The 26,627-nt window shown below is 47.9% G+C and overlaps 1 protein-coding gene and 1 non-coding gene across 2 annotated transcripts in view; one reads left to right on the forward strand and one right to left on the reverse strand.

Moving 5' to 3' along the window:
- The window catches only part of LOC116204231, a 42,005-nt gene extending 16,648 nt beyond the window's left edge, over window positions 1-25,357 (forward strand). The window contains exons 2-4 of the mRNA XM_031536313.1: window positions 20,047-23,669; window positions 24,975-25,151; window positions 25,215-25,357. Of these exons, the coding sequence (XP_031392173.1) occupies window positions 20,047-23,669; window positions 24,975-25,151; window positions 25,215-25,357 (3,943 nt within the window). The remainder of the gene's footprint in view (window positions 1-20,046; window positions 23,670-24,974; window positions 25,152-25,214) is intronic.
- LOC116206483 lies at window positions 20,564-20,670 on the reverse strand. Its single transcript, XR_004156713.1, has one exon. It is a non-coding gene; the product is annotated as a small nucleolar RNA R71 (small nucleolar RNA).
- Window positions 25,358-26,627: the final 1,270 nt, after the last annotated feature.

The raw sequence follows: 26,627 nt of genomic DNA on the forward strand, positions 1-26,627 counted from the left end.
ACACTTCACTTTCCCTAATTGCTTCATTAAGCCTCCCTTTATAAGCCTTTGCATCATTATCTTTAATCACTTCTTGAACTTCACTCTCTCTCAAGCCAATCTCTCTCAAGGACTCTCTCAAACCTCAGCCCACTCCCTCACTTCCGTCCCCCCTTACCAAGGCCGAAACCGGCCAAAACCGCCGGAAAACCACCCGGTATTCCGGTAACCACCCGGCCCGACTTAGCCCAAAAATTCTCAAACTTCATAGCCTACATATTTTCCACCCCCTAAGTCCATTTCCGGGCTTAGATTTTCCATTTGAAGCCCCCAACGTTGAGTTCTGGTCGCATGAAGAATCGGGTCTCCTAGGCGTTACCCGCGTGCACCGGACACCTCCACGCGTGCCATTTCTTCCCACGACTTCGGAGAGTCGTGCCATCAAGTTTAAAGGGTTCCTCACAACCCTCACCCTCTCTCGTGAAGAGGTGGTCACGATCCGAGGGCCGACCAACCGTGCACGACCTCCGTTTGGCCCATTTTCGCTAACCAGTTTTTCTGTGTTTTCACTGGAACTTCTCTCACCATTTCCGACTTATTCAGGGTTCGGCACGCTCGGAGCTCTCCGTGCCCACCTAGATCTGCCTCTTAGGAGTCCAACGAGCCCGACCTTGCACCGTTCCGTGATCGGAGCGAGCGTGCCAAGCCGTTCTCCCGAGACTGCCGCGCCTGCCCACTTACGGGTCCCTCACCCGTAGCCGCCCAAACCGAGTCTTGCGACTCTCGTGGCCGCTTCCCCGATTCTTTCCCTCGTACATCGAGGCTAGGTAACACCCCTTTTAACTTAGAGGAGTTAGGATCTTTGATATTTACTTACGTGTGGTGTTAATATGCTTTAAAGGTTCGGGATAGGTGAAAGCTTGCATTTTTTTCTCGGATCCGGATGTCTCATGCATGCCATACAACGTCCAGCATCTATTTACTTTATCTATCATGCTCGTAAACTACATGAATGTATATCTCATGAGGGGAGACGACGTGGATCAAAGCGGGAGAGGTCCCGAGTCACGGCCGAACCATAGAACCCACGGTCTAGCCTTGAGGGGGTGACCCGTGAGCCTCTATGGTTCCTCCGAGGCTAGGGTACTTCTCTTTCCTCGAAGCTAGCCGGTCCCCGTTCCCTTTTGCCGCTGTTTTGTCATGTACCACGTATTAGCATGGTGGGAATAGGCTTAGATCGGGTTTAGAGAGCGCCCCTTGACTCGCGTGAGCCATGAGGACCCACGGCCACTCTTGGATGGGTGTGGCCGAGAGTCCCCTTGGACCACACGGGTCTAAGGTGGTTTCTCCCATCCCGAAATGAGTCGGTTCCCATGTTTCACATTTTTTCCATCGTATGAGTCGACGTCATTCTTTGTGGATTTCGTTATATTATGTGTCATGTGTACGTGTTTGTGTGTCCGTTTGCGTTTGAGAGACCTTGACGGCGTCGACTTTCTTTTGTTTCGTTGAAATAGATTTCGTTCTTGAGTTTAAGCATGTTATGCATGTAAGGCATGATTGGAATCGTCCCTTGGGATTGTTTGTATCCGTGTCTCATATTTTCGTTATTCACATGATAATTGGATGATGGATACATAAATTTTGAACAATCCCCCATTAAAACCGAGATAACCACATGAAATTACCACCACCGAATAATTTCACAAACGGGGAAATAGGACGAATCATTCGGTTAATTAAACCACTTGGATTAAATAATCGGGTTAATTGATCCTTAATTGGTAAAACGCATCGATGATTTACGGAACGGCGTGAATGCCCTTTTCCAATAAAATTCACAATTTCAAAATACCGAGATGCGTAACACGAATAGAATTGACGTCTAGGGAATACTCACGTGCCGTGACTCGAGTCCGGGCCCAATTTGAGGCGGCCCGAGTCGGGGCACGAGAGTCCTTCTTAGACTCCTTCGCGTGACGCAAATCTCCAATTTATACACGAACATCACAATTTTATCATCCAAGGGCATAACCGTCATTCCATGATTCACCGATACCCTAGGCTTTAGGGAGTTGGAAACACCTAGAGCTATGAACGAGAAAGGACAACCCGTTCGGGTGCGAGTTTCATTCGCGTGGTCCATTTCGTTTGTTTTCGGTGTTTCTTTCTTTCTATCATAGATTCGGTGGGGAGTATTTTATTTCAGTTACAAAACACCAAGGACCGGACTAATTGTGCACCCGACTTATTCAAATATTAGATAATGGATAGGCGGAATATTAGATTCCAATCTAGAGTCGAAACACGAGTTTGGTTAATTCGGTGAAACCACAGTGACACTTAACTGAATAAGAGTCATAAGACAAACACACACATGTAATCGGCTTAGAACCTTATCCTAGCCCGCCCTCTATGTTTGCCTAGGTTAGATGCATTGTTTGCCAATCAACCACGGGTAATAACTGATTAAATCACGTACATTCGGCCTAATACACAATTCGTTTGTATTCACTGACACTTATCAGTTGTTGTCAGTTGCTTCCTGTATCGTGTCAGTTATATCAGTTTTCTTCTGTTTTGTTCTTGCTTATGATGATTTATTGCGGTACGGGTCCGAACCCATAGGTCACGTGTTGCACGGGGTCCAACGCCCCAAACTACCGAACACGAGGTCCAATGCCTCTTAACTCACTGAGAGCGTGCAACCCGAGTGCGGAATGGGATCTAGCCTCGAGTCACCATCACACTCCAAATATGGCCTATGTGGAAGGCAATTTGGATTGGACGCGTGAAACGTGTTTAGATATCACCCGGGAGCTCGATCGGTCCAACGATTACAGTGGAAACAAACCGGTTCTCCTACAAATCGTCGGTTCGATTGGACCCGACCCCCGGCTCCTTGAGCCCGCGTTGCCTTAATTTGTTTATCGGTTATTCAAACTACACGGTGAGCCGGAGCGGAATATTGGCCCAATGCAAACCGATCGGGATCCATTTACTTATTCATTTACACTTTGTAATTATTCGAGAGAACATTGTGAGGATTTTATTTGTATGTTCATTCATTCATTTGTAAGGATCCCCGATCGGCAAGCGAGAGGTCCGAGTATCGAATTGGTTAAGTTGGTCTATCATCACCGAAGGATGAGTAAGCTTGAATAATCGTGATATCGGTTCGCGCAGGGAATCGACCGTATTGGTCCGATGAACTGTAACGACAAGATAGTGAACCGATCCCTCGAACACACAGGCCTACTCACCTTTCGGGTTCTTGGCCCAACTCAATCAACTTATCGAATTTACGGTGTCAAAACGGGCGAGTCGAGTGCAACCCTAAATCACGCGGTAAATAAACAAAAATGGCAAACCTAGCAAGCTAGAGTACCGAAAGGGCGTGCGGGATATAGGCCCGCACGTAATAGAACCCCCGAATTCGGAACTTTCGGTTCCGCACGACCATTGCCTTAGCATTTAGGTATACCCCGTACCCCTAGACCCGGGTAACTTGCCGGCCCTCGACCTTCGAGTCGTAAAATGACAAGTGGCGACTCCTTCTCACGTGCGTCCGTCGCGCGTCCCCGGGAAGGTGGACACTCCCAATCCGCGTTTGCTTAGGCGCGCGCATGCGTGCCCCGACGAGATGAAATTCGGGTGCGCACACCGTTCCCTCCCCGCTGCTGCTCGTACCTTACTTGGACGTGTCGGGACATTGCGCCGGAAGTTGAGATTGGGACGGACCCGAAGGAAAAACGGGATAGATCCGAAAGAAAGCAGGATAAACCTGAACATGGAATTTAAACGCCGGGATGGACCCGAGGGGCCAGGATAGACCTGAACTGGAATTTAAAAGCCGGGATGGACCCGAGGGGCCAGGATAGACCTGAATTGGAATTTAAAAGCCGGGATGGACCCGAGGGGCCAGGATAGACCTGAACTGGAATTTAAAAGCCGGGATGGACCCGAGGGGCCAGGATAGACCTGAACAGGAATTTAAAAGCCGGGATGGACCCGAGGGGCCAGGATAGACCTGAACTGGGATTTAAAAGCCGGGATGGACCCGAGGGGCCAGGATAGACCTGAATAGCAATTTAAAAGCCGGGATGGACCCGAGGGGCCAGGATAGACCTGAACAGGAATTTAAAAGCCGGGATGGACCCGAGGGGCCAGGATAGACCTGAACTGGAATTTAAAAGCCGGGATGGACCCGAGGGGCCAGGATAGACCTGAACTGGGATTTAAAAGCCGGGATGGACCCGAGGGGCCAGGATAGACCTGAACAGAAATTTAAAAGCCGGGATGGACCCGAGGGGCCAGGATAGACCTGAACAGGAATTTAAAAGCCGGGATGGACCCGAGGGGCCAGGATAGACCTGAACTGGGATTTAAAAGCCGGGATGGACCCGAGGGGCCAGGATAGACCTGAACAGAAATTTAAAAGCCGGGATGGACCCGAGGGGCCAGGATAGACCTGAACTGGGATTTAAAAGCCGGGATGGACCCGAGGGGCCAGGATAGACCTGAACAGGAATTTAAAAGCCGGGATGGACCCGAGGGGCCAGGATAGACCTGAACTGGGATTTAAAAGCCGGGATGGACCCGAGGGGCCAGGATAGACCTGAACAGAAATTTAAAAGCCGGGATGGACCTGAGGGGCCAGGATAGACCTGAACAGAAATTTAAAAGCCGGGATGGACCCGAGGGGCCAGGATAGACCTGAACTGGGATTTAAAAGCCGGGATGGACCCGAGGGGCCAGGATAGACCTGAACTGGGATTTAAAAGCCGGGATGGACCCGAGGGGCCAGGATAGACCTGAACTGGAATTTAAAAGTCGGGATGGACCCGAGACAGGGATTTGAAATTTGGAATTCATGTAGAGCGCTGTGTGATACGGCTTGCTTGGCGGTTGGATTCGGATTGCTCTGTGCGTGACGACTAATGATGACCTCTTAACACTTGTCCTTTTTTAAACATCGGCGGTTTGGACGGTGTGGTGCATCCCTCAACGACTTCCGGTGCCTCGAGAGCACGACCTGTCGCGTGAGACAGATATGAGTCCGTTAAGGAGGAGATGCCGCTTGGGGTTCCATGTGCATCGCGATGAAGTTGCTTCGTCGGTGCTCTGCCCCTAGGGTGGCGATGTGTTTGATCTGCCGGAAGTCAGCTTTGCTGCTAGGGCGATTGCTTGTTGGGGATGCCCCGGTCGTGCGATGAGGGACTCGAACTCTGGGGTAGAGTGCCTACGTATCTTGAGGAGTCGGGAATCAAAGTCTGCCGTAGTTCCCGCGTTTGTTGTACTTGTGATCCTGACATCATTAGTAAGTCATGGGGGTTACTAACAACGTGTAAGCGCGGATAAAAAGATGTCTTTGAGACGCATGCTCTTCAGTTTCGGGTCGCCTGAGCGACCCGCAAAGAGTTTTTGTTTTAGCGATGTGAATGGGATCCCGCTTTCAGAGGCCTCGATGCAAGGCCTCCGGGGCTCCTGTTGGCCTTACATGGGCATATCGAGATGTCCTCAAAGGTGCCCAAGCGGCTCTATCGGTTGTTTGATGTGCCCGTGAACTTAGGACCCTTCTCATCAGGGTACCGTAGGGCGGCTGCATTTGTAACCCGCATGGGGAATTTTTTATTCAAATTTGGTCAGACCTCGGTTTAATCATTTTCAGAGTGTTATGACTAGACTCCCGGAAAGAAATGTCTAGGATTTGGCTTTGTGGTAGCCGATTGAAGGGTGGCTATGACCCGTTTTGGAGTTGTGCAATTGACAAAGAGAAAAGAGAAAGCTTGGGGAGCACGTTGCCCAAGGCTGAAAGGATACACGAGTTCACGCTTGCCGTGAGATGTACCCCCCCTTCTCTTCCGTCCTTCGGTTGGTGTTGGCTGTTTTAAACTGTTTGGATTGCGTGCCTGGTCGCCCGCTGTGCTTGAAGAAGAATCTGCCTTAGACGGTTGAGTTCGGTAGGAGAGCCGATCGGGGATCGTGTTGGAGTAGATAACCTGGTCATTTCCCTTGGGGATCCCTGGTCCGCGCAGTGTGCGAAGGCCCAGGGTGACTGTTTTGTTTATCTCTCATTGTACTCTCCTTTGGCTACGGTCACCCGCCTCGGGGCCGTACCTCTCAACCTAAAGGGGATGAGCTCTCCTTTTGCCACGACCGCCCGCCTCGGGATTTTCAGTCGTGCCTCTCTCCTGCCCTAGTTTTTGCCTAGGTCGCCTCGAGGGGTTTTCGACCTAGCGGGCCCGATTCTTTTGCCTCTCGAGTTTGCAAGGGCGGAGGGTTCGAATGATTCGACCTTCGAGTGCATTACGTTCTGTCTCCGTCGAGGAGTTGCGACTGCTGCTTCCCTTTTTGTCGGGATTTCATTTCTTTTGGATTGGGGGTGCCGGTGCTTTTGGTGAACCTCGGCATTGCCCCATTTTTTTTGTTGGCGGGTTTTTCCGCTTCTTTTCTCTCTCTCTTCTCTTCTTTGTTGGCGGGTTTTTCCCGCGTCTTTTCGCTCTTTTTTTCGCAGCTGGGGTCTGTATTGTGCCCCTTGTATTTGTTTGAAACTCCTCGACTTTGCATCGCCAAGGCCACTTTCGTTTGCTTAGCCCCGTGGAGACTTGATGTACTTCGTTGTCCTAGCCCAATTTTGTGATGGCTGGTTTTCTCAGAAGTCTGATTCTTATGCACTCGAAAGTCGAACTTCGTGTCTTTTTCCTTGCAAACTTTACAAGTCCTTTCCCCTATTGTCTAAAACGAAAACAAAATTGCCCCAGGAGTATGGGTGACCAAGGTTGCCTCTACGTGAATGTTGGACGGGGATGCCCCGGTCTTTGTGATTTGTGTCGGGTGTCTTGTGCGATTGCCGCTCCCGATTGTGCATTGTCGCTCCCGTGGAGGGTGCCCTTTGGATGATAGGCACTCTTGAAGCCGAATGTGTCCTACCCCGGGACTTGTCGTTGCATGTTGTCGGTGATAAGTGTGCAGTGGGGAAGGCCCAATTTGCCCCGGGGTGTCGCTCGATCTCGGTGGAGATGCACTCGTCGAGGTTGAACGGTTTGTTCGATTGTCTCTGTCTTCGGCTTCGTGGGGGGTACATATTCGTCGGAAACCTCCCTCGTCGAAGTATGAGGGAAGGGTCCGAGAGGAATTCTCAAGGAGATGTGAACCCGTGTATCGTTCTTTGCCTGTGACCGGCATGTCCCTGTGAGAGATGACAAAGAAGACGATGTATTAGGTGATTGATCGGTGGAATATGTGGTAAGAAATGTGGAGTGGACCCATAGGAAAATCCCCTTGTCCAACGTACGACCCATGGGGTGCCGTGCGTGGAGGACACTCAATTCCGAGATCTAGTCATCGCCACCCTGGAGTGGGCAGACCGTGGCTAGGGGCCACATAGGTGTACTTTCCCCGATTACGGGTTGGCATGCGCAGCCGTCCTAGGGGAGGCTCGAGGAGCCGGATCCCATGAGGACAAACGAATCGAACAATTCCGACAGAACCAACAGGGCGTCTTCGGGGTTGTCCTAGTGCGCCCATGAAGGGTTCGTTCATGCCGGGAGCTCGTTTTGGAATGCATATAAATAAATGTAAAAGAGAGTTTAGGGAAGAGTGCATGTTGCCCCAGTGGCTGGTTGATGGCCACAGCGGAAGGTGGGCAGGGATCATTCTCCGGTCAGAGATGTGACCGTGCTAGTGACTTTCGCGGCGGGTGGGCAGGGCCATGCTCTGTTCGCCGGAGCTGTTGCTTGTGATCTTTTGCAGTTGAAGGATTAGACTTGCTCCTCGAAGTATCGCTTGGATGAATTTGAATCCAAGTCGATTTTGGATTTCAGATGAGCCTGAAAGCAGTAAATGCGAGGTGTCAAAACCTGAAAGTAGTAAATGCGGGGCCGAAACCCAAAAGCAGTAAATGTAGGACCGAGGCCCGATGCAGGGCCGAAGCCCAAACGTAGGACCGGAGCCCGATGCAGGGCCGGATCCCGATGCGGAGCCAAAACCCAATGCAGTAAATGCAAGGCCGGAGCTCGATGTGAGGTCGAAGCCCGATGCGGTAAATGCGGGGCCGGAGCCCAATGCGATAGATGCGGGGCCGGAGCCCGATGCAGGGTCGGAGCCCGATGCGAGGCCGAAGCCCAGTGCAATAAATGCGAGGCCGGAGCCCGATGCGGGGCGGAAGCCCAATGCAGTAAATGCAGGGCCGGAGCCCGATGCGGGGCCGAAGCCCGATGCAGTAAATGCGGGGCCGGAGCCCGATGCAGGGCCGGAGCCCGATGCGGGGCCGAGGCCCGATGCAGTAAATGCGGGGCCGGAGCCCGATGCAGGGCCGGAGCCCGATGCGGGGCCGAGGCCCGATGCAGTAAATGCGGGGCCGGAGCCCGATGCAGGGTCGGAGCCCGATGCGGGCCGAGGCCCGATGCAGTAAATGCGGGGCCGGAGCCCGATGCAGTAAATGCGGGGCCGGAGCCCGATGCTGGGCCGGAGCCCGATGCAGTAAATGCGGGGCCGGAGCCCGATGCGGGGCCGAAGCCCGATGCAATAAATGCGGGGCCGGAGCCCGATGCGGGGCCGAGGCCCGATGCAGTAAATGCGAGGCCGGAGCCCGATGCAAGGCTGGAGCCCGATGCGGGGCCGAAGCCCGATGCAGTAAATGCGGGGCCGGAGCCCGATGCGGGGCCGAGGCCCGATGCGGGGCCGAAGCCCGATGCAATAAATGCGGGGCCGGAGCCCGATGCGGGGCCGAGGCCCGATGCAGTAAATGCGAGGCCGGAGCCCGATGCAGGGCCGGAGCCCGATGCAGGGCCGAAGCCCGATGCAGTAAATGCGGGGTTGATAGGAAAGTGTAAGAAATGCGGAAGCAAAGGTCAATGCTGAGGAGTAGCGTGAAGCGCTGCAATGCGGTGACGCTGATTTGCTTGCGGTCTTGCTTTGTGGAGCAGGGATGAGGACTTAGTGTTGAAATCCCAAGGAGCTGGATGGATGTAAGACGTTTGTTGTCTCAGTTGTGGTCGATCAGTATTCATGCTGTCTTCTTGTGTAGAATTTTCTACAATGGGAAAGAAAACAATGAAGGAGCAAACTATATTCGCGATTTCAGCGTAAGGGCTTAGGGGATTGAACTAGCCTGGTAGGCGTCGTGCGAGCGCGCTGAGGGACATGCACAAGGTGTGTCGAGGATGCGTGCATGGGCAAGGTAGGGGTGTGCTCGCACGACGCGGAAAGGGCACACTGTTGTGCTGGTGGAAGCACTTGTAGCATCGAGGGACATGTGCTCAACCATGCAATGATGTAATCGATTGCGCGGGATTAATGGGAAGTTAGTGTTGCTTGGACGGTTGGCCCTTGAGCTACTGATCGTCTCGCCGTGGAGGAAGGGTGAAGACCACGAGAGATCCACCTGCAAAGGCGGTCACAACTTTGTCTACCGTGTGGTAGTGTTAATTCTCGTGTAAAATAGTAAATAAATAGGATGCGTGCAATGCGTGAGTTTTCAGAAGCTAATGTTGTCGTTCACATTGACTCGAAAGGTTCAAAGTACAATGCAAATTTTGTAAAATAGAGCCTTAAGCTGATTTGCCACCACACTCGGGGTTTGAGCGAGCGCCGCCTTGGAAAGCACCGGGTCTAGGCGAGGGCCTTGCGGAGATATCTATCCTAGAGTGCATGTGTGGGTCTTCATGAGGCCCTTTCCTAGACCTCTCCAGGGCGGCGTTCGCTCAAGCGAGCTCCTGACCGCATCTCTGCATCTTGGCACGAGTTTGGGAGAGCTCCCTCTGAGGTGGTTGGCCGGCGAGTTCTTCGTTTCTCAGCGACCTCTCGGTGATCGAACCTAGTGTTGATGAGGTCGATCATGCTGTCCCAGAGTATACGCCATCTGCATTTCGTGGCGGGTCGGTGAGGTTCTTGTGTTCTGGTGGACTCTGCCGAGGCGCGGGCAGGAGGCCGAGCAAGGCGTCCCTTACCAAGACGACAGGAAAATCCGCCTATGACTCGTCAACATGAATAACGTCCTATTTTTTGAAAATTGCATGATGCATGTGTGCGAAGAGAGTAAATGCCCACGGCTTAATAGAAATTACATGTACATCGCTCTTGAAATGGAAAAGACTCAAGTGGCACGCAGGCCGACTCGATGGACTGTTGTCGGCGTCGGGTTGAAGGCTTGCATGGAGGCATAGCACGATGCATGGTTCGGTGCTACAAGGACCGTGCTATCTATGGATGGGGGCTCCCGACTCAAAGGTGTGAATTCCTTGAAATCGAGCGAGGATCTTTGGGGGCCGGTTCGGTGGCATAGCCGACTCGATCCGTTCCCTTACTCGGAACCTCTGACTAACCTAGCTTCCTATTTTGGCGCCCGTGGGATTTCGGACAAGGCACCTAAAGCTAGCATGATATGCAATGCATGCGTGAAATAAATGTGCGTAAGTAGATAAGCCGTAAACGACGGAAAGCAGTAAATAAACAAGCAAGCAAGCGAACGGGATTGAGCCCGAACCCTCTAGATGTCCCCAGTGGAGTCGCCAAGCTGTGCGCACCCGAATTTCATCTCGTCGGGGCACGCATGCGCACGCCTAAGCAAACGCGGCTTGGGAGTGTCCACCTTCCCGGGGACGCGCGACGGACGCACGTGAGAAGGAGTCGCCACTTGCCATTTTACGACCCGAGGGTCGAGGGCCGGCAAGTTACCCGGGTCTAGGGGTACGGGGTACACCTTAATGCTAAGGCAATGGTCGTACGGAACCGAAAATTCCGAATTCGGGGGTTCTATTACGTGCGGGCCTATATCCCGCACGCCCTCTCGGTACTCTAGTTTGCTAGGCTTGCCATTTTGTTTATTTACCGCGTGATTTAGAGTTGCGCTCGACTCGCCCGTTTTGACACCGTAAATTCGATGAATTGATCAAGTTGGACCAAGAGTCCGAAAGATGAGTAGGCTTGTGCATCGAGGAGTCGGTTCACTGTCTTAGCGTTACAGTTCATCGAACCGTGATGGTTGATTCCCTGCGTGAACCGAAACCACGAGCATCCAAGCTTACTCACCCTTTGGTGGCGATAGACCAACTTAACCGATCCAGCACTCGGACCTCTCGCTCACCGATCGGGGATCCTTACAAGGAGATGAATGAACATACAAATAGAATCCTCACAATGTTCTCTCGAACAATTACAAAGTATAACCGAATAAGTAAATGGATCCCGATCGATTTGCATTGGGCCACTATTCCGCTCCTGCTCACCGTGTATTTTGAATAACCGATAAATAAATTAAGGCAACGCGGGCTCAAAGAGCCGGGGGTCGGGTCCGATCAAACCGTCGGTTTGCAGAAAAACGACTTGTTTCCACTGTAACCGTTGGATCGATCGAGCTCCCGGGTGATATCTAAACACGTTTCACGCGCTCAATCCAAATCCGCCTTCCACATAGGCCGTATTCGGAGTGTGACGGTGAATCGAGGCTAGATCCCATTCCGCACTTGGGTTGCACGCGCTCGGTGAGTTAAGAGGCGTTGGACCTCGTGTTCGGTGATTTGGGGCGTTGGACCCCATGCAACACGTGACTTATGGGTTCGGGCCCGAACCGCAATAAATCATCAAAAGCAAGAATAAAACGGAAGAAAACTGATGTAACTGACACGATACAGAAAGCAACTGACAATTGTCGGTGAATACAGACAAGTGGTGTATTAAGTCGAATGTACGCGATTTAATCAGTTATTACCCGTGGTTGATTGGCAAACAATGCATCTAACCTAGGCAAACATAGAGGGCGGGCTAGGATAAGGTTCTAAGCCGATTACATGTGTGTGTTTGTTTTATGACTCTTATTCAGTTAAGTGTTGTCAGCACCCCATTTTGGCTCACCATTCCAAACAATGATATTAGCAATGACCCAAGCCACGACTTGAGCAGAATACAGAAAACGGCTCGGCAGAGCAAGAAATCACTGTTCATCCTCAAGTTGGCAAAATTGAGCAAATGGCCCATGGACATGACAGAAGGACTCTAGGGGTCACCAAAGGGGAACAGAGCGACCAAAGAACTCAACAATGTCCAAAACCGGCGTTTTCAGTGTATTACACGGACGACACTATTTTCCGATAGTTCGCTCGGCCATCGGAAGATAGTGAATATTGGACTCCAAAAATCCACACCAGTGCCAAATAGATGAAAAGTGTCCCCAAAGGCATTTTGCAAATCATTTGTTCTATACAGAACAACTTTCTGTATACAGACAACTTTTCAGTGGAAGTCCAAAAATGCCGGTTTCCTGGAGAAAAGTTAATTCCAAATATCAGACGCGGCCATGCCCCATCAGCACACAGAGCATGAACAATGCTTCAGATTGTCTCTTGGAAGTCACACAGATACTTCAAATGACTTCCGAACGGCAAAACAAGCATACCCCTCTTCAGAAGAGCATAGCCGGAGAATGGTCTGATGGAATTACGGCAAATGAAGTTCATACCGCATTGCCCAGAAAACTCTAGCAGACATTCACAATTGGGCAAAACAGACAACAAAACCCTTCGCGGTTTCCCGAGTAACCTCCGAAGAGCGGAAATGACCATTTTCAGTGGAAATCCATATCTGGAGGTCCTCTTTGGGGAAATTTGACGCCGAATGCTTACGTTACACAATGCTAGCCTTCTCAAGGCTCAATGTGGAGTCGTCGGAATAATTCACATAACTCATCTAGATCTCTCAAACAGTGCTTTAGAGGTCTCAGATACACTCTTCAAGTCCTTGGAGGTCTAATCTTGACAAACAGAGATTACAGTAATCTCCGGAGTGCCCAAGCAACTCAGAAGTCATCTTGAGAAAACCAGTCTCGGCCTCCTAGGACGTCTCCGGCCCCACGTTAGCATTACCGGCTTAAGGGATGATTGTTCACGTGGTTTGACAACTTATGCCAAAATGACCAACATGAGATGCAGACACGGGATATGCTGTCAGAAGCGGACAACTTCGCCCTGGTCACTTGCAATGAGCAAAACCGGATTCCGAGCCTCGCACACATCCGGGACATTTCTCCATGAAAAATGTCAATCTCGGGCTCATTAACTCCGTTTTCTCGCGTATATCGACAATTCGACGTTCAATTCGAACCACGAACTTCGAATGCGCGACCAATCGAGACCCGAACTTTGGCCCGAACTTACCTCGCGACCCGTGGGACCCACGGCCAACTCATTGCCGCCTCACCCATGCCCATTGCCCTCCATGTCTCTTGTCATCTTCTTCTTCAAGCCAAGAAGACAACTTGCATTTGTCTTCCTTTTGCAAAATATCTAAGTGTTTCAATTCAACACTCCAACTTCCCATCCAAGCCATCAATGCTCTTATCTCTTCTCCATTAATGCAATGGATGAGGATTGAGCTTGATATTTCCTTAAGAAATTCGGATTCCACTAATCCATGGCCCTAATTGCACTTTTCTTCACTAATCTTGCATTTAAGCTTTTCTATATATTGTCCAAATGTCATTAACTTAAGGGGACACCTTAAAAACACTCTCTCTCTAGCATTTCTCACTCTTCAAAAGCTCTCAAACTCCATAGCAAACCGCAGCAAGCTTCAGCCATTTCCAGCAAGCAAAACCAAGCAAAACCGGGCAAAGTCTTAAGTCGGAATCCATCCCGGCTTGAATCCAAACTTTACCAAACTTCATATCCCACATGTTTTCGAGCCCCTCTATCCATTTCTGAACTTAGATTTTATGTTTGAAGCCTCTAAGCCATAGAACCAGCCTTGAACAAAATCTGGACAGATTTGGTCCTTCTCGGGTAAAAAATGTCAAACCGGGTTTCAAGCCTTTGCAAGTCGGTTTGAGCTACCAAAACTCATCACACACCTCCCCACACAACCCTAGGGTGTCAAGAAGTCAAGAAATCCAAGAAAAACCCGTCGGTTTAACCCCAGGAAGAAGAAACAGCCCGACTGCCCAGTCGGGTCGAAATTTCTGACTGTTTGTGCGGTTTTCTTGCCGATCGGGTCGATCCGAGACTCTTTTCGGAAAACGACCAACACAGCCACCTCCAGAGGTGAGTTAGCAGTCGGGAGCCGTTGGCCTTGCTCAACAATTCCATCGGGAACCTCCGTAGCAACGTCCGACCCGACTGGTGCCAGACGGGTCCGAATTTCCAGACGTACTCTGTTTTCCGTGAACTTTGCAGGGCTGTACGGGTCGACCCGATAACTCTGGGACCAAACGACCACCACAGTCCCCTCCGGGGGTCAGTTAGGAGTCGGGAGCCACTGACCTTACCTCAAAATTCCATCGGGAGCCTCCGTGGCGACGTCCGACCCGACTGGTGCCAGACGGGTCCGAATTTCCAGACGTACTCTGTTTTCCGTGCTCTTTGCAGGGCTGTACGGGTCGACCCGATAACTCTGGGACCAAACGACCACCACAGTCACCTCCGGGGGTCAGTTAGGAGTCCGGAGCCACTGACCTTGCCTCAAAATTCCATCGGGAGCCTCCGTGGCGATGTCCGACCCGACTTGTGCCAGTCGGGTCTGTCCAATATTTCAGCCGGGTCTGTTTGATGCCATTCGGGTCTGTTCAACGGAAAACAGCTCAAAACCGACCCATCAACGGTCCAACCCGACTCTTGAAGGTCCCATCCCGCATCTCGGGACTAGTTGGAGCTCTCGGGTGACCAGCATCCGTCACCGAGCGCAACCCTCGAGCGTCACCAGCGTCCGTCACCGAGCGTCACCGAGCGCAACCCTCGGGCGTCACCAGCGTCCGTCACCGAGCGTCACCGAGTGCAACCCTCGGGCGTCACCAGCGTCCCTCACCGAGCGTCACCGAGCGCAACCCTCGGGCGTCACCACCGTCCGTCACCGAGCGTCACCAGCGCCACCCGCGCCCATCACCAGCACACCCGGGCCCGTCACCCGCGCACGCCCGTGCTCGTCATCCAGCGCCACCCGCGCCCATCACCAGCACACCCGCGCCCGTCACCCGCGCACGCCCGTGCTCGTCATCCAGCGCCACCCGCGCCCATCACCAGCACACCCGCGCCCGTCACCCTCGCACGCCCGTGCTCGTCATCCAGCGCCACCCGCGCCCATCACCAGCACACCCGCGCCCGTCACCCGCGCACGCCCGTGCTCGTCATCCAGCGCCACCCGCGCCCATCACCAGCACACCCGCGCCCGTCACCCTCGCACGCCCGTGCTCGTCATCCAGCGCCACCCGCGCCCATCACCAGCACACCCGCGCCCGTCACCCGCGCACGCCCGTGCTCGTCATCCAGCGCCACCCGCGCCCATCACCAGCACACCCGCGCCCGTCACCCGCGCACGCCCGTGCTCGTCATCCAGCGCCACCGCGCCCATCACCAGCACACCCGCGCCCGTCACCCGCGCACGCCCGTGCTCGTCATCCAGCGCCACCCGCGCCCATCACCAGCACACCCGCGCCCGTCACCCGCGCACGCCCGTGCTCGTCATCCAGCGCCACCGGCGCCCATCACCAGCACACCCGCGCCCGTCACCCGCGCACGCCCGTGCTCGTCATCCAGCGCCACCCGCGCCCATCACCAGCACACCCGCGCCCGTCACCCGCGCACGCCCGTGCTCGTCATCCAGCGCCACCCGCGCCCTTCACCAGCACAACCGTGCCCGCCACCCGCGCACTCCCGTGCTCCTCATCCAGCGCCACCCGCGCCCTTCACCAGCACACCCGTGCCCGTCACCCGCGCACTCCCGTGCTCATCATCCAGCGCCACCCGCGCCTGTCACCCGCGCATCCCTGTGCTCGTCATCCAGCGCCACCCGCGCCCATCCCCAGCACACCCGCGCCCGTCACCCGCGCACGCCCGTGCTCGTCATCCAGCGCCACCCGCGCCCTTCACCAGCACACCCGTGCCCGTCACCCGCGCACCCCTGTGCTCGTCATCCAGCGCCACCCGCGCCCATCACCAGCACACCCGTGCCCGTCACCCGCGCACTCCCGGGCTCATCATCCAACGCCACCCGCGCCCGTCATCCGCGCACGCCCGCGCCCGTCACCCGCTCCCGTCCATGCCCGCCATCCGCGCACGCCCGCGCCCGTCACCCGCGCACGTCCTTGCCCAACACCAGCGCTTGTCAGTGCCCACCAACTCCCGTGCACGTCCACCCTTGCGCCCGAATACCCTTTTAAGGGTTCCACCGAGTCACCCGACTCTCAAACACTTCCCCGACTCTTTCCTCGTATTCCGAGGCTAGGTAAAACACTTCTGACTTAGAGGAGTTAGGACTTTTTATATTTTTGCATGGCTATGGAGTATTATGGTGTTTCATGCATGTTTCATTTGCAAGATTTAATTTTTATGCAATTTTATGTTATATTATGCATGTACACTACCTTATGACTTGCTACCATGTCGGAAAAGAGCTTGGATCATCATAAAGAAGACTATCCCAACCCGATTATGGCACATTAATTCTCGGCCAACTCTCTAAAGGAGAGGGTTGAGACTTAAATTGCTCTTTTCGGGTTAAGATCGGTCTCCTTAGCCTATTCAAGTTAATTTCCGAGTTTGTTTTATCATTATTGCATGCATGAAGCCGGTGTTATTTTATCCTTTTCCTTAGTTAACACGTTTGTGAATGTTTGTATGTTTAAATGAGCTAAACAAATCGTGATAACGCCGGCTTTTGTTAAAAAGGAGTGCTATTTATCACGGTTGATGTTTGAGCATGAGAGAAATAATTAAACCACGATTAGGAAATCATTCGTGACTCGGATAGAGCCATGAGAACCTTCGGCCACCCTTCACAAGATGAAGCCGAGGGCTTCTTGGCCTTCCTTGGGTCAAGAATGAGTTCCTTATCTCAAGTTTAATTTGTTGATCGGATGATGTGAAGTTTTACTTCAATGTCTTTACGATTCCCATTAAAATATCATGTAAAGACTTTTTCAAACGAAGCATGCATGGATTCGAGTATCGATGACTCATTCGGGTCCATTTGGTTATGAGGATAGTTTCGGTCATTAGACCAAATTATCCTCGATCCTTATGGAATCGTCTTGGTCGTCGAGTCGCGAATCGTTTTCACAATTAATGCATTCGGCACAACCCTTAAGCATTAATGCCACAAACTGGTTAATCGGGACGCTCACACGATTAAACTCACTTCACACTGATAAAGTTTACCCGAATTGGACATTAATTGATAACTCGCGTCGACGAGTCGTCAAAGGACGTTGGTGCCCTTTTCAAACTTATCAATTTCAAAACCCGAAACGCGCGGTCCGATGTAGCATGGACGTCTGGAAAGGGCTTTCTGTGTCTCAACTTGAGTTTTTACCTGATTCTAGGTAACTCAGGTCAAGATACAGAAGATCTTTCTAGATCACTTCCGGGCAGATCGACCGGTTCTTTGGCTTTTTTGGGGTTCTTGCACAACCCTGGATGATCCAGGGAATCGGTCGACACCGGCTACAGGCCGAGGTGGCCCGCACTGCGATCTTTCCCCTTTTCTAAAAACAATTTTCAAATAGAGGGCAAAATTGTCTTTTCACAATCCAGCGACATCCTTAGGGTTAGCATAACAGAAACACTACAGTACGGGATAAGAACGGGCTACCTGTTCAGGTGCAGGTTCATCTGCATAGCCTTTTCTTATCTAACTGATGAGTTTCTGCTATCCTAACATAGACTCGGGTAACTAGAACAGTTGATCCTTGTCAAAAAACCTGTGAAATGCTGATTAACCTTTCACTCGACCTAACCAAACACTAGATAATGGTTAGGAGGAATTCTAGATTCCAAATCTAGAGTCAAAACACAAGTTTGGTTAATTCAGTGGTAATTCAGTGTCACAATACAGAACAACTGTAAAAGCGATCCACACACTTGAGATTTGACTCTCTTTGTCAAGTTCTCAAAACAAAGCCGAATGCTAAAACGTTGGCACATGTTTGATTGTTTAGCATATGGCATTTGCTTGCAAAAACACCCCTGGGTTAATAATCTGTTAATTCACGTAAACACGACAATAACAAACACTTTGTTTGTTATTAACATGTTGCGTGTTATCTTTCCGCACCTGTTTGCCATGCGGGTCGAGCCTGATCCCTAGGCCGAATAATATTAGGGTTCAACGCCCTAATCATCGAGCACAGGGTCCAACACCCTAATCAACAGTCACAGGGTCCAACGCCCTATTCAGTGAGAGCGTCCATTGAATTTCAGTTCTTCGGTCTTTTCCCTAAACTCACGGTGAGTTAGAGTGGAATAATAACCGAACGCAAAACGACTGGAATTCGACCCTTTTGTAATTTGTATTTATTGTTTTGAGAGCATTGTAAGGATTCTATTTGGTGCATTTATTCTGTAAGAATTCCCGTCGGTGAGCGAACGGTCCGAGAGTCGAATTAATCGAATCGGTCTAATGCTTGCCCAGACACAAGTAAATCCAAGATCTCGCGGTTCTGGTTCACGCAGGGATTCAACCTCCATGGTTCGATGAACTGTAACGCAAGATTGTGAACCAATTCCCTGACATATAGATTTACTTCTCTCCCGGCTTCTCAACCGACATTGTTTGGTTCATCGAATCTCCGGTGTTAAAACGTGCGAGCCAAGTGCAGCTTAATTCACGCGGTAAATAATAAAACATGCAAGCCTAGCAAACCAGAGTACCGAAAGGGCGTGCGGGATATAGGCCCGCACGTAACATGAACCCCCGAACACGGACTTTCCGGTTCCGCACATTGATAAGGGCATATTATACTCATATTTTATTCTGCAATTCATGTTAAATTATTATTAATTTTATAGAAATTATAAGAAGTCGGTGCTTAATTATGTGTAATTTGATATTGTAGGTCTTTGAGGACTTAGATGGAATTACGAGCAATATTGAGGAGTTTTGCGCAATTTGGAGCCAGCATATATCTTTCGGAAATCTTTTTTTTGTTGTGGATATAAATACTCCTCATAACAAGATTAGGAAACCCTAGGGGGGGAGCCATCTTTCACCATTCTTTTAACCTAGAGAGTTTTTGGAGAGGGTCTTGTCTGGAGCCGTCACCTGGATCAATTGATTTGAAGCGAAGAATTGTGGAAGAGATAATTCCTTAAAGGAATTGTTGGGTTTTTGTTTTAGGATTCAATATCTTGAGTTTACTGCTGAATATGAATTCTATTGCAATGACTCCTTGGAATTATAATTGTGTTTTCAATTCCATGATATTCTAAGCTTCTTTTGTGGGAATATGATGAAACCCTAGGTAGCTAATATGATGATTGTCGCCATGTTATAGGATTAATAGATGTGTTGATGAGTCATGATTGCAATTCCTATAATTTCAATTTTAATTCTTAATTGGTTATAATTGTTAGAAACACTATTGATACGGGAGTTGATATAGTGTTTGTTAGGAATTCTTGATTAGACTAATTAGTTAAATGCGATAGCTGCGTTAATTAGTTTAATTAGAGATTATCCAGGGATTAATGCAATGTTTCTAGTTAGTTATTCGCTAAGACATTAGGGATAATTAATTTAGGGCATTAGACAATCATAGCACTGGAAGGTGTATGATTATAATTTAGAGTCCACTATTAATTAGAGATGCGGGAGCTGATTGATTAATTAGAGGTTTAAGACTTTAATTTTAAAGGCTTGATAAACTCACTTGAATAATCACATAGCTATCAGTCTATATAACATGATGGCAATCTGATTAGTGAAACTAGGGTGGATTCTGTTTTTCCCACTTTCAATTGATATATTTTCGTACAATTCTCTTTCTGCTCTTTGTGACGATTTAGGTTGATTAGTAGTTAATTAGTTAATTCTCTTAATTTGATTGCTTAGATAATAATAGAATCTAATATAGGTTTAGTACTTAATTAATCCTTGTGGGATCGACACTCTATTCATCACTATATTACTTGATCTGACCCAGTACACTTGCTGGTAGAATTTGAGCTTATTTTTATATATATTTGCAAAGGGATCAAGTTTTTGGCGCCGTTGCCGGGGATTAACTTAATATTAGACCACCTTTAGTTCTATTGTTAATTTAGGCGCACTTTACTGTGTGTTTATTTCTTGTTCTCTTTGCAGGTATTCTATGCGCAGGAGTAGAAGTGCTGAACTTCTACCATTAGATCCTGAGATAGAGCGCACCTTGCATCGGTTGAGAAGAGAGAACAGAAGAAGGGAAGAATTGCAGGTAGTTGAGATGGCAGATGATGACATCAACCGCCAAATACAGGGTGCTGCCAGAGCACTTCGAGACTATGCAGTACCTACTATTATGGGTTCTGCGATCAGAAGGCCCACTATTCCAGCTAATAACTTTGAACTGAAGCCAGCACTCATCCAGATGGTTCAATCAAATCAGTTTGGAGGATATCCCAACGAGAGTCCTGATGAGCATATTGCAGGATTCCTCCAATACTGTAACACGGTAAAGATGAATAATGTCACTGATGATGTTATTAGATTACAGCTTTTTCCTTTCTCGCTTAGGGATAAAGCGAGAGCCTGGTTCAATTCACTGCCACAAGAGTCCATCACCACCTGGGCCGACCTTTCATCTAAGTTTCTTAGGAGATTTTTCCCACCAGCTAGGACTGCAAGATTGAGGAACGAAATCACTAACTTCACCAAGTTCAATGGTGAATCACTTTATGAGGCATGGGAGAGATTCAAGGAGGCAATCAGAAAGTGCCCACATCACGGATTGCCAGATAATCTCCTAATTGAGGTCTTCTATCTTAGCCTGGATGATACATTGAGGTCTCTAGTAGATGCTGCAGCAGGAGGCGCACTGATGGGTAAGAATTATGATGAAGCAAGTGCTTTGATAGAAGAGATGGCCTCCAGTGCACATAATTGGCAGAATGAAAGAAGTAAATCAAGAGTGGCATCAGTCAATGACATGGACACTATTGCTAATTTGACAACCCAGATTTCAGCTCTCACTACCCAGGTAAGTAAACTCACCTCAGCACATTCTTTTAATACTAATCAGGTTGCTTTTTGTGAGTTGTGTTCAGGACCACATTCGACTCTTGAATGCATGTCTGGAAATCCCTCGGCTTCACCCAATGGAGAGCAAGTGAACTTTGTCAACAACTTCCAACGGAGTAATCAAGGGCCTTATTCGAACACTTACAATCCCGGGTGGCGTAATCATCCTAATTTCTCATGGAGGAATGAGAATAATGCACTTAAACCGCCACCTGGATTCCAAAAGCAAGGCCCTGCTCAGAATGCTCCACCTCAGCAAAGTCAGTCGAGAATGGAAGAGCTCATGTTGAGCTATATGCAAAAGACTGACACCATGCTACAGAATCAACAAGCCACTATTCGAAACCTAGAGGGTCAGATTAGTCAGATTTCTCAGCAATTGAGTAATAGACCATCAGGGTCTTTACCCAGCAATACTGAAGAGAACCCCAAGGGTGTCAATGCTATAATGCTGAGGAGTGGCAAGGAATTGGAAATAGTCAATAGAAAAGCTCAAACTCAGGAGGAGAGTCCGGAGAAAGACAAAGGTAAGCAAAAGGTGGAGGAACCAAGGCGGAAGTCACTAGGGGTGAAACCGTATGTTCCTCCTGTCCCTTTTCCAGGAAGATTGAAGCAACAACAGTTGGACGCCCAATTTGCTAAATTCCTAGATGTTTTTAAAAAGCTGCAAATCAACATTCCATTTGCAGAAGCACTCCAGCAGATGCCTTCATATGCTAGATTCATGAAGGATCTGCTCACTAAAAAGAGGAAGTTTGATGGGAGTGAGCCTGTGATGCTTACAGGAGAGTGTTCTATGATTCTCCAAAAGGACTTGCCTAACTTACCACGCAAACAAAGAGATCAGGGGAGTTTCACTGTTCCTTGTACTATAGGGAATTTTCATTTTGAGAACGTTCTTATCGATTCAGGTGCAAGTATAAATTTAATGCCTCTGTCTATTTTCAGGAAACTTGGACTTGGAGAATGCAAGAAAACTCATATTACCTTGCAACTTGCTGACAGGAGTATCAAATATCCAAAGGGTATTGTTGAGAATGTCCTGGTGAAGGTAGACAAATTCATATTTCCAGTCGACTTCATAGTCTTGGAGATGGAGGAGGACAGAGAGGTGCCCATGATCCTTGGCAGACCGTTCCTTGCGACAGGTAAAGCATTAATAGATGTGGAACAAGGTAAGCTCACTTTAAGAGTTATGAATGAACAAATAACTTTTAATGTTTATGACGCCATAAAGAAATTTGATGATGGCAAATCATGTTACACCATTGATATTATTGATGAGCTTATCTCTGAGTCTGTGGAGGAAAAAGCAGGTGTGGATACAATGGAATCAGTCCTTAGGGATCTGGACGATTGGAGTGATGATGATGAGCATGAGGAAGAATCTGTGGAGAAGGTATCAGAAATCAAGGCTCGCTACTATGAGGAGCTGGGCACTAGTGCGACAAAACCAGTATCATCTTTGACACAGTCCCCGGTGCTAGAACTTAAACCATTGCCTAGCCATTTAAAATATGCCTATCTTGGAATAGATGACACTTTGCCAATAATTATCTCTTCTTCCTTGACAGGTGATCAGGAGCAACAGCTCCTAAGCGTGCTGAGAGAGCACAAGGAGGCAATAGGATGGACTATTGCAGATATCAAAGGGATCAGCCCTTTGATTTGCACTCACAGGATAATGTTGGAAGCTGAGTGCAAACCCATAGTGCAACCACAGAGGCGACTTAACCCAACTCTCAAAGAGGTAGTGAAGAAAGAAGTGCTTAAACTGTTGGATGCAGGTATTATCTATCCTATCTCAGATAGTAAATGGGTTAGTCCTGTTCAAGTAGTGCCCAAAAAGGGTGGTATGACTGTGGTTAAAAATGAGGTCAATAAATTAATCCCGACTCGTACTGTGACTGGGTGGAGAGTTTGTATAGATTACAGGAAACTAAATGATGCTACCCGTAAAGACCATTTCCCCCTCCCCTTCATTGATCAGATGCTAGAAAAACTTGCAGGGCATGATTATTATTGTTTTCTAGATGGTTATTCTGGTTACAATCAGATTCATATAGCACCCGAGGACCAGGAGAAAACCACATTTACTTGTCCTTATGGCACTTTTGCCTTTAGGAGAATGCCTTTCGGTCTCTGTAATGCACCTGCCACTTTCCAGAGGTGCATGATGTCTATATTTTCTGACATGTTAGAGAATTTTATTGAAATATTTATGGATGATTTCTCTGTTTTTGGGAAGTCATTTGAATCTTGTCTGACAAATTTAGGCTGTGTGCTTAAAAGATGTAAGGAGACTAATCTGCTTCTGAACTGGGAGAAATGTCATTTTATGGTAAGAGAGGGTATAGTCTTAGGTCACAAGGTGTCAAAGAAAGGGATTGAAGTTGATCGAGCAAAAGTGGAGATAATAGAGAAGTTGCCACCACCCACTTCAACAAAAGGAGTAAGGAGCTTCTTAGGACATGCTGGCTTCTACAGGAGATTTATCAAGGACTTTTCTAAAATCTCTAGACCTCTTTGTAATTTACTTGAAAAAGATTCTGCTTTTGTTTTTAATGACAATTGTTTGCAGGCATTCAATTTATTGAAGGAGAAACTCACTTCTGCACCAGTGATCGTTGCACCTAATTGGGAGCTTCCGTTTGAGCTGATGTGTGATGCCAGCGACTATGCTGTAGGAGCAGTACTTGGGCAAAGGAGAGGTAAGGTATTTCATGCAATATACTATGCTAGTAGAACTTTAAATGAGGCCCAAAAGAACTATGCCACAACTGAAAAGGAGCTTTTAGCAGTCATATTTGCATGTGACAAGTTTCGGCCTTATCTGATAGGTTCTAAGATCATAGTATACACAGACCATGCTGCCCTGAAATATTTGTTTGCCAAAGCTGATGCTAAACCTAGGCTAATTCGTTGGATTCTACTGCTACAAGAATTTGACCTGGAAATTAGAGACACAAAGGGAACTGAAAATGTAGTGGCTGATCACTTATCCCGTTTGGAATCTGATTGTTTAGATTCACCCATTAATGAAAAGTTCCCTGATGAACAATTGCATGTAGCAGAAATCCAAGGATTACCTTGGTATGCTGATATAGTCAATTACATGGTTAGCAACATCACACCATATGGTTTGTCATCTCAACAGAAAAAGAAATTTTTGCATGATGTGAAATACTATTTTTGGGATGAACCATATCTGTTTAAATATTGTGCTGACCAAGTAATTAGACGCTGTGTGCCTGAAACTGAACAACTTAGCATAATACAACACTGTCATTCTAAGGAAGCAGGAGGCCACTTTGGTGTGGAAAGAACTGCAACTAAGATCTTATCTTGTGGATTTTATTGGCCTAGAGTATTTCATGATTGCAGGAATTACATTATGTCTTGTGCTCCATGCCAAAGAACTGGCAATATTTCTAGGAGACATGAAGTACCACAAAATAGCATTCTTGTAATTGAGCTTTTTGATGTGTGGGGAATAGACTTTATGGGTCCTTTTCCCTCTTCTTTTTCAAATAAATATATTCTTGTGGCTGTTGATTATGTTTCAAAATGGGTAGAAGCAGTTGCTCTACAAAGTAATGATGCCAGAGTTGTAATCAGATTTTTGAAAAAGAACATCTTTTCAAGATTTGGGGTACCTAGAGCCATTATAAGTGATGGGGGATCACATTTTTGCAATCGGCAATTTGAAAAATTATTATCAAAATATGGAGTTACTCATAAAATTGCCACCCCTTATCATCCACAGACTTGTGGACAGGTTGAGGTGTCCAATAGGGAAATAAAGCGTATCTTAGAGAAAACAGTCAATGCATCTAGGAAAGATTGGTCTTTAAAACTTGATGATGCATTGTGGGCTTACAGGACAGCTTTCAAAACCCCCATAGGAATGTCCCCATACAAGATTGTTTATGGTAAATCATGTCACCTACCAGTAGAGCTTGAGCACAAAGCATATTGGGCCATAAAATACCTTAACTTTGATTTACAAGCTGCAGGTGAAAAGAGATTGCTCCAATTGAATCAGATGGCTGAGATGAGAGAGGAAGCATATGAAAATGCTAGGATATACAAGGAGCGAGCCAAGCGATGGCATGATAGGAACATCCTAAAGCGAGAGTTTTTGCCTGGTCAGAAAGTCCTATTATACAACTCTCGCTTGAAGTTGTTCCCAGGTAAGTTAAAATCTCGATGGTCTGGACCATTTGTTATTTCTAATGTTTTTCCCTATGGTGCAGTTGAGCTGAAGTCAGAAGAAGACCGCACTTTTAAAGTAAACGATCATCTTCTCAAGCATTACTTTGAAGGGGAAAATATTGATGGTGATGCCACTACGGTGGATCTAGCAAATTCGGTTGAAGAATTGGAAAAGTCGAACTAGCGACTATAAACTAAGTGCTTCATGGGAGGCAGCCCATGTCTGAGAGCTAAAGTCCCTGTTGGCTCTCAATTCTTTTGCTTCATTTGTTTTATTTTGATTTGCTGTTGGTTTGTACTTTATCAAGCACCCACTCATTGGGTAGACTTGGGATATTTGCTATTTGATTGTTTTAGTTAAGATGGATTATCTGCTATTTTTGTTCTTTTTGTTGTTTTCTTTTTGTTTTTGAAGCCAGGGTGGATAACAACTGCTGACTCTCTCTATTGCTATACCAGTTGGAACTCCAATTGCTTCAACTTAATTTTTCGAAACCGGGGAAGTACTAGTATCTCTTTTTCTCTTATGTTCTTTATTTTTATTTTCGTTTTACTAGAGCTACATTAGGAACAGTGAGGACACTGTTTAATCTAAGTGTGGGGAAGGGAGATACTAAACAGATGGAGTATAAAATTGAGTATAGTGTTGATGTCTGAATTCTGTGATTTAATTTGTTACTCATGACATCTGATGCCTGTCTTTGTTGATAAATAGTTATACTTCCCTGTCACCTTGAATTATAATTGTCCTTAAGTTATCTGGCAATTGTTAGGCCAAATTCTTTTTTTTTTTTTTAATTTTTTTTAATTATTGAAATCTAGAGATTGTACGAAGAATACTGTTGATAGCATTTGTTCAGGAATTGTTTGAAAAAAATTGACTCACTTAGGCGCCCTACTCACCACTGTTGTGATTTTTGTACTTAGTTAAAATTAATTAGTCAAATCTTTAGAAATCAAATTTACCTAGTTTTTAGCCCTAGAGTTTGAAGTTTAAGAGTCGGTCAAGTCCTTAAGTGAAAAATAAACAGGTCTACTTCTAAGCAAAGTTAGTTAGTATATCCTCTTTTTAATTATTCTAATAGCACTTTAACATTTAGTGAAAGAGGTAGAAGAAGCTTTGTACTTAGTGATTCCTATAAAAGAAGTCTGAAAAGTGTTAGTGAGCATTCAAAAAAAAAAAAGCAAGCATAGCCTTTACTCCAATGACTCAAGAATTGAGTTATGAGTATCCTAACTTGAATGTTAGAGTGAGGAAGAGTTCGTAGGGGTCCCTTTAAAACCCGGTCACTTGGGTGATGAGCCCGGGATGTGCCGACTCAATGAACTCACTATAACGAGAAGAGCGGAAAGGCACAAGTTCAAACAAAAATTGGACTTGAAAAAAAAAAAAAATTTGCTTCTTAAACAGAAAGGAAAAATTGAATGCAAAAACAAAAAAATAAATTAAGACT

The sequence above is a fragment of the Punica granatum genome, chromosome 4 (assembly GCF_007655135.1).
Source record: "Punica granatum isolate Tunisia-2019 chromosome 4, ASM765513v2, whole genome shotgun sequence".
Lineage (NCBI taxonomy): Eukaryota > Viridiplantae > Streptophyta > Magnoliopsida > Myrtales > Lythraceae > Punica > Punica granatum.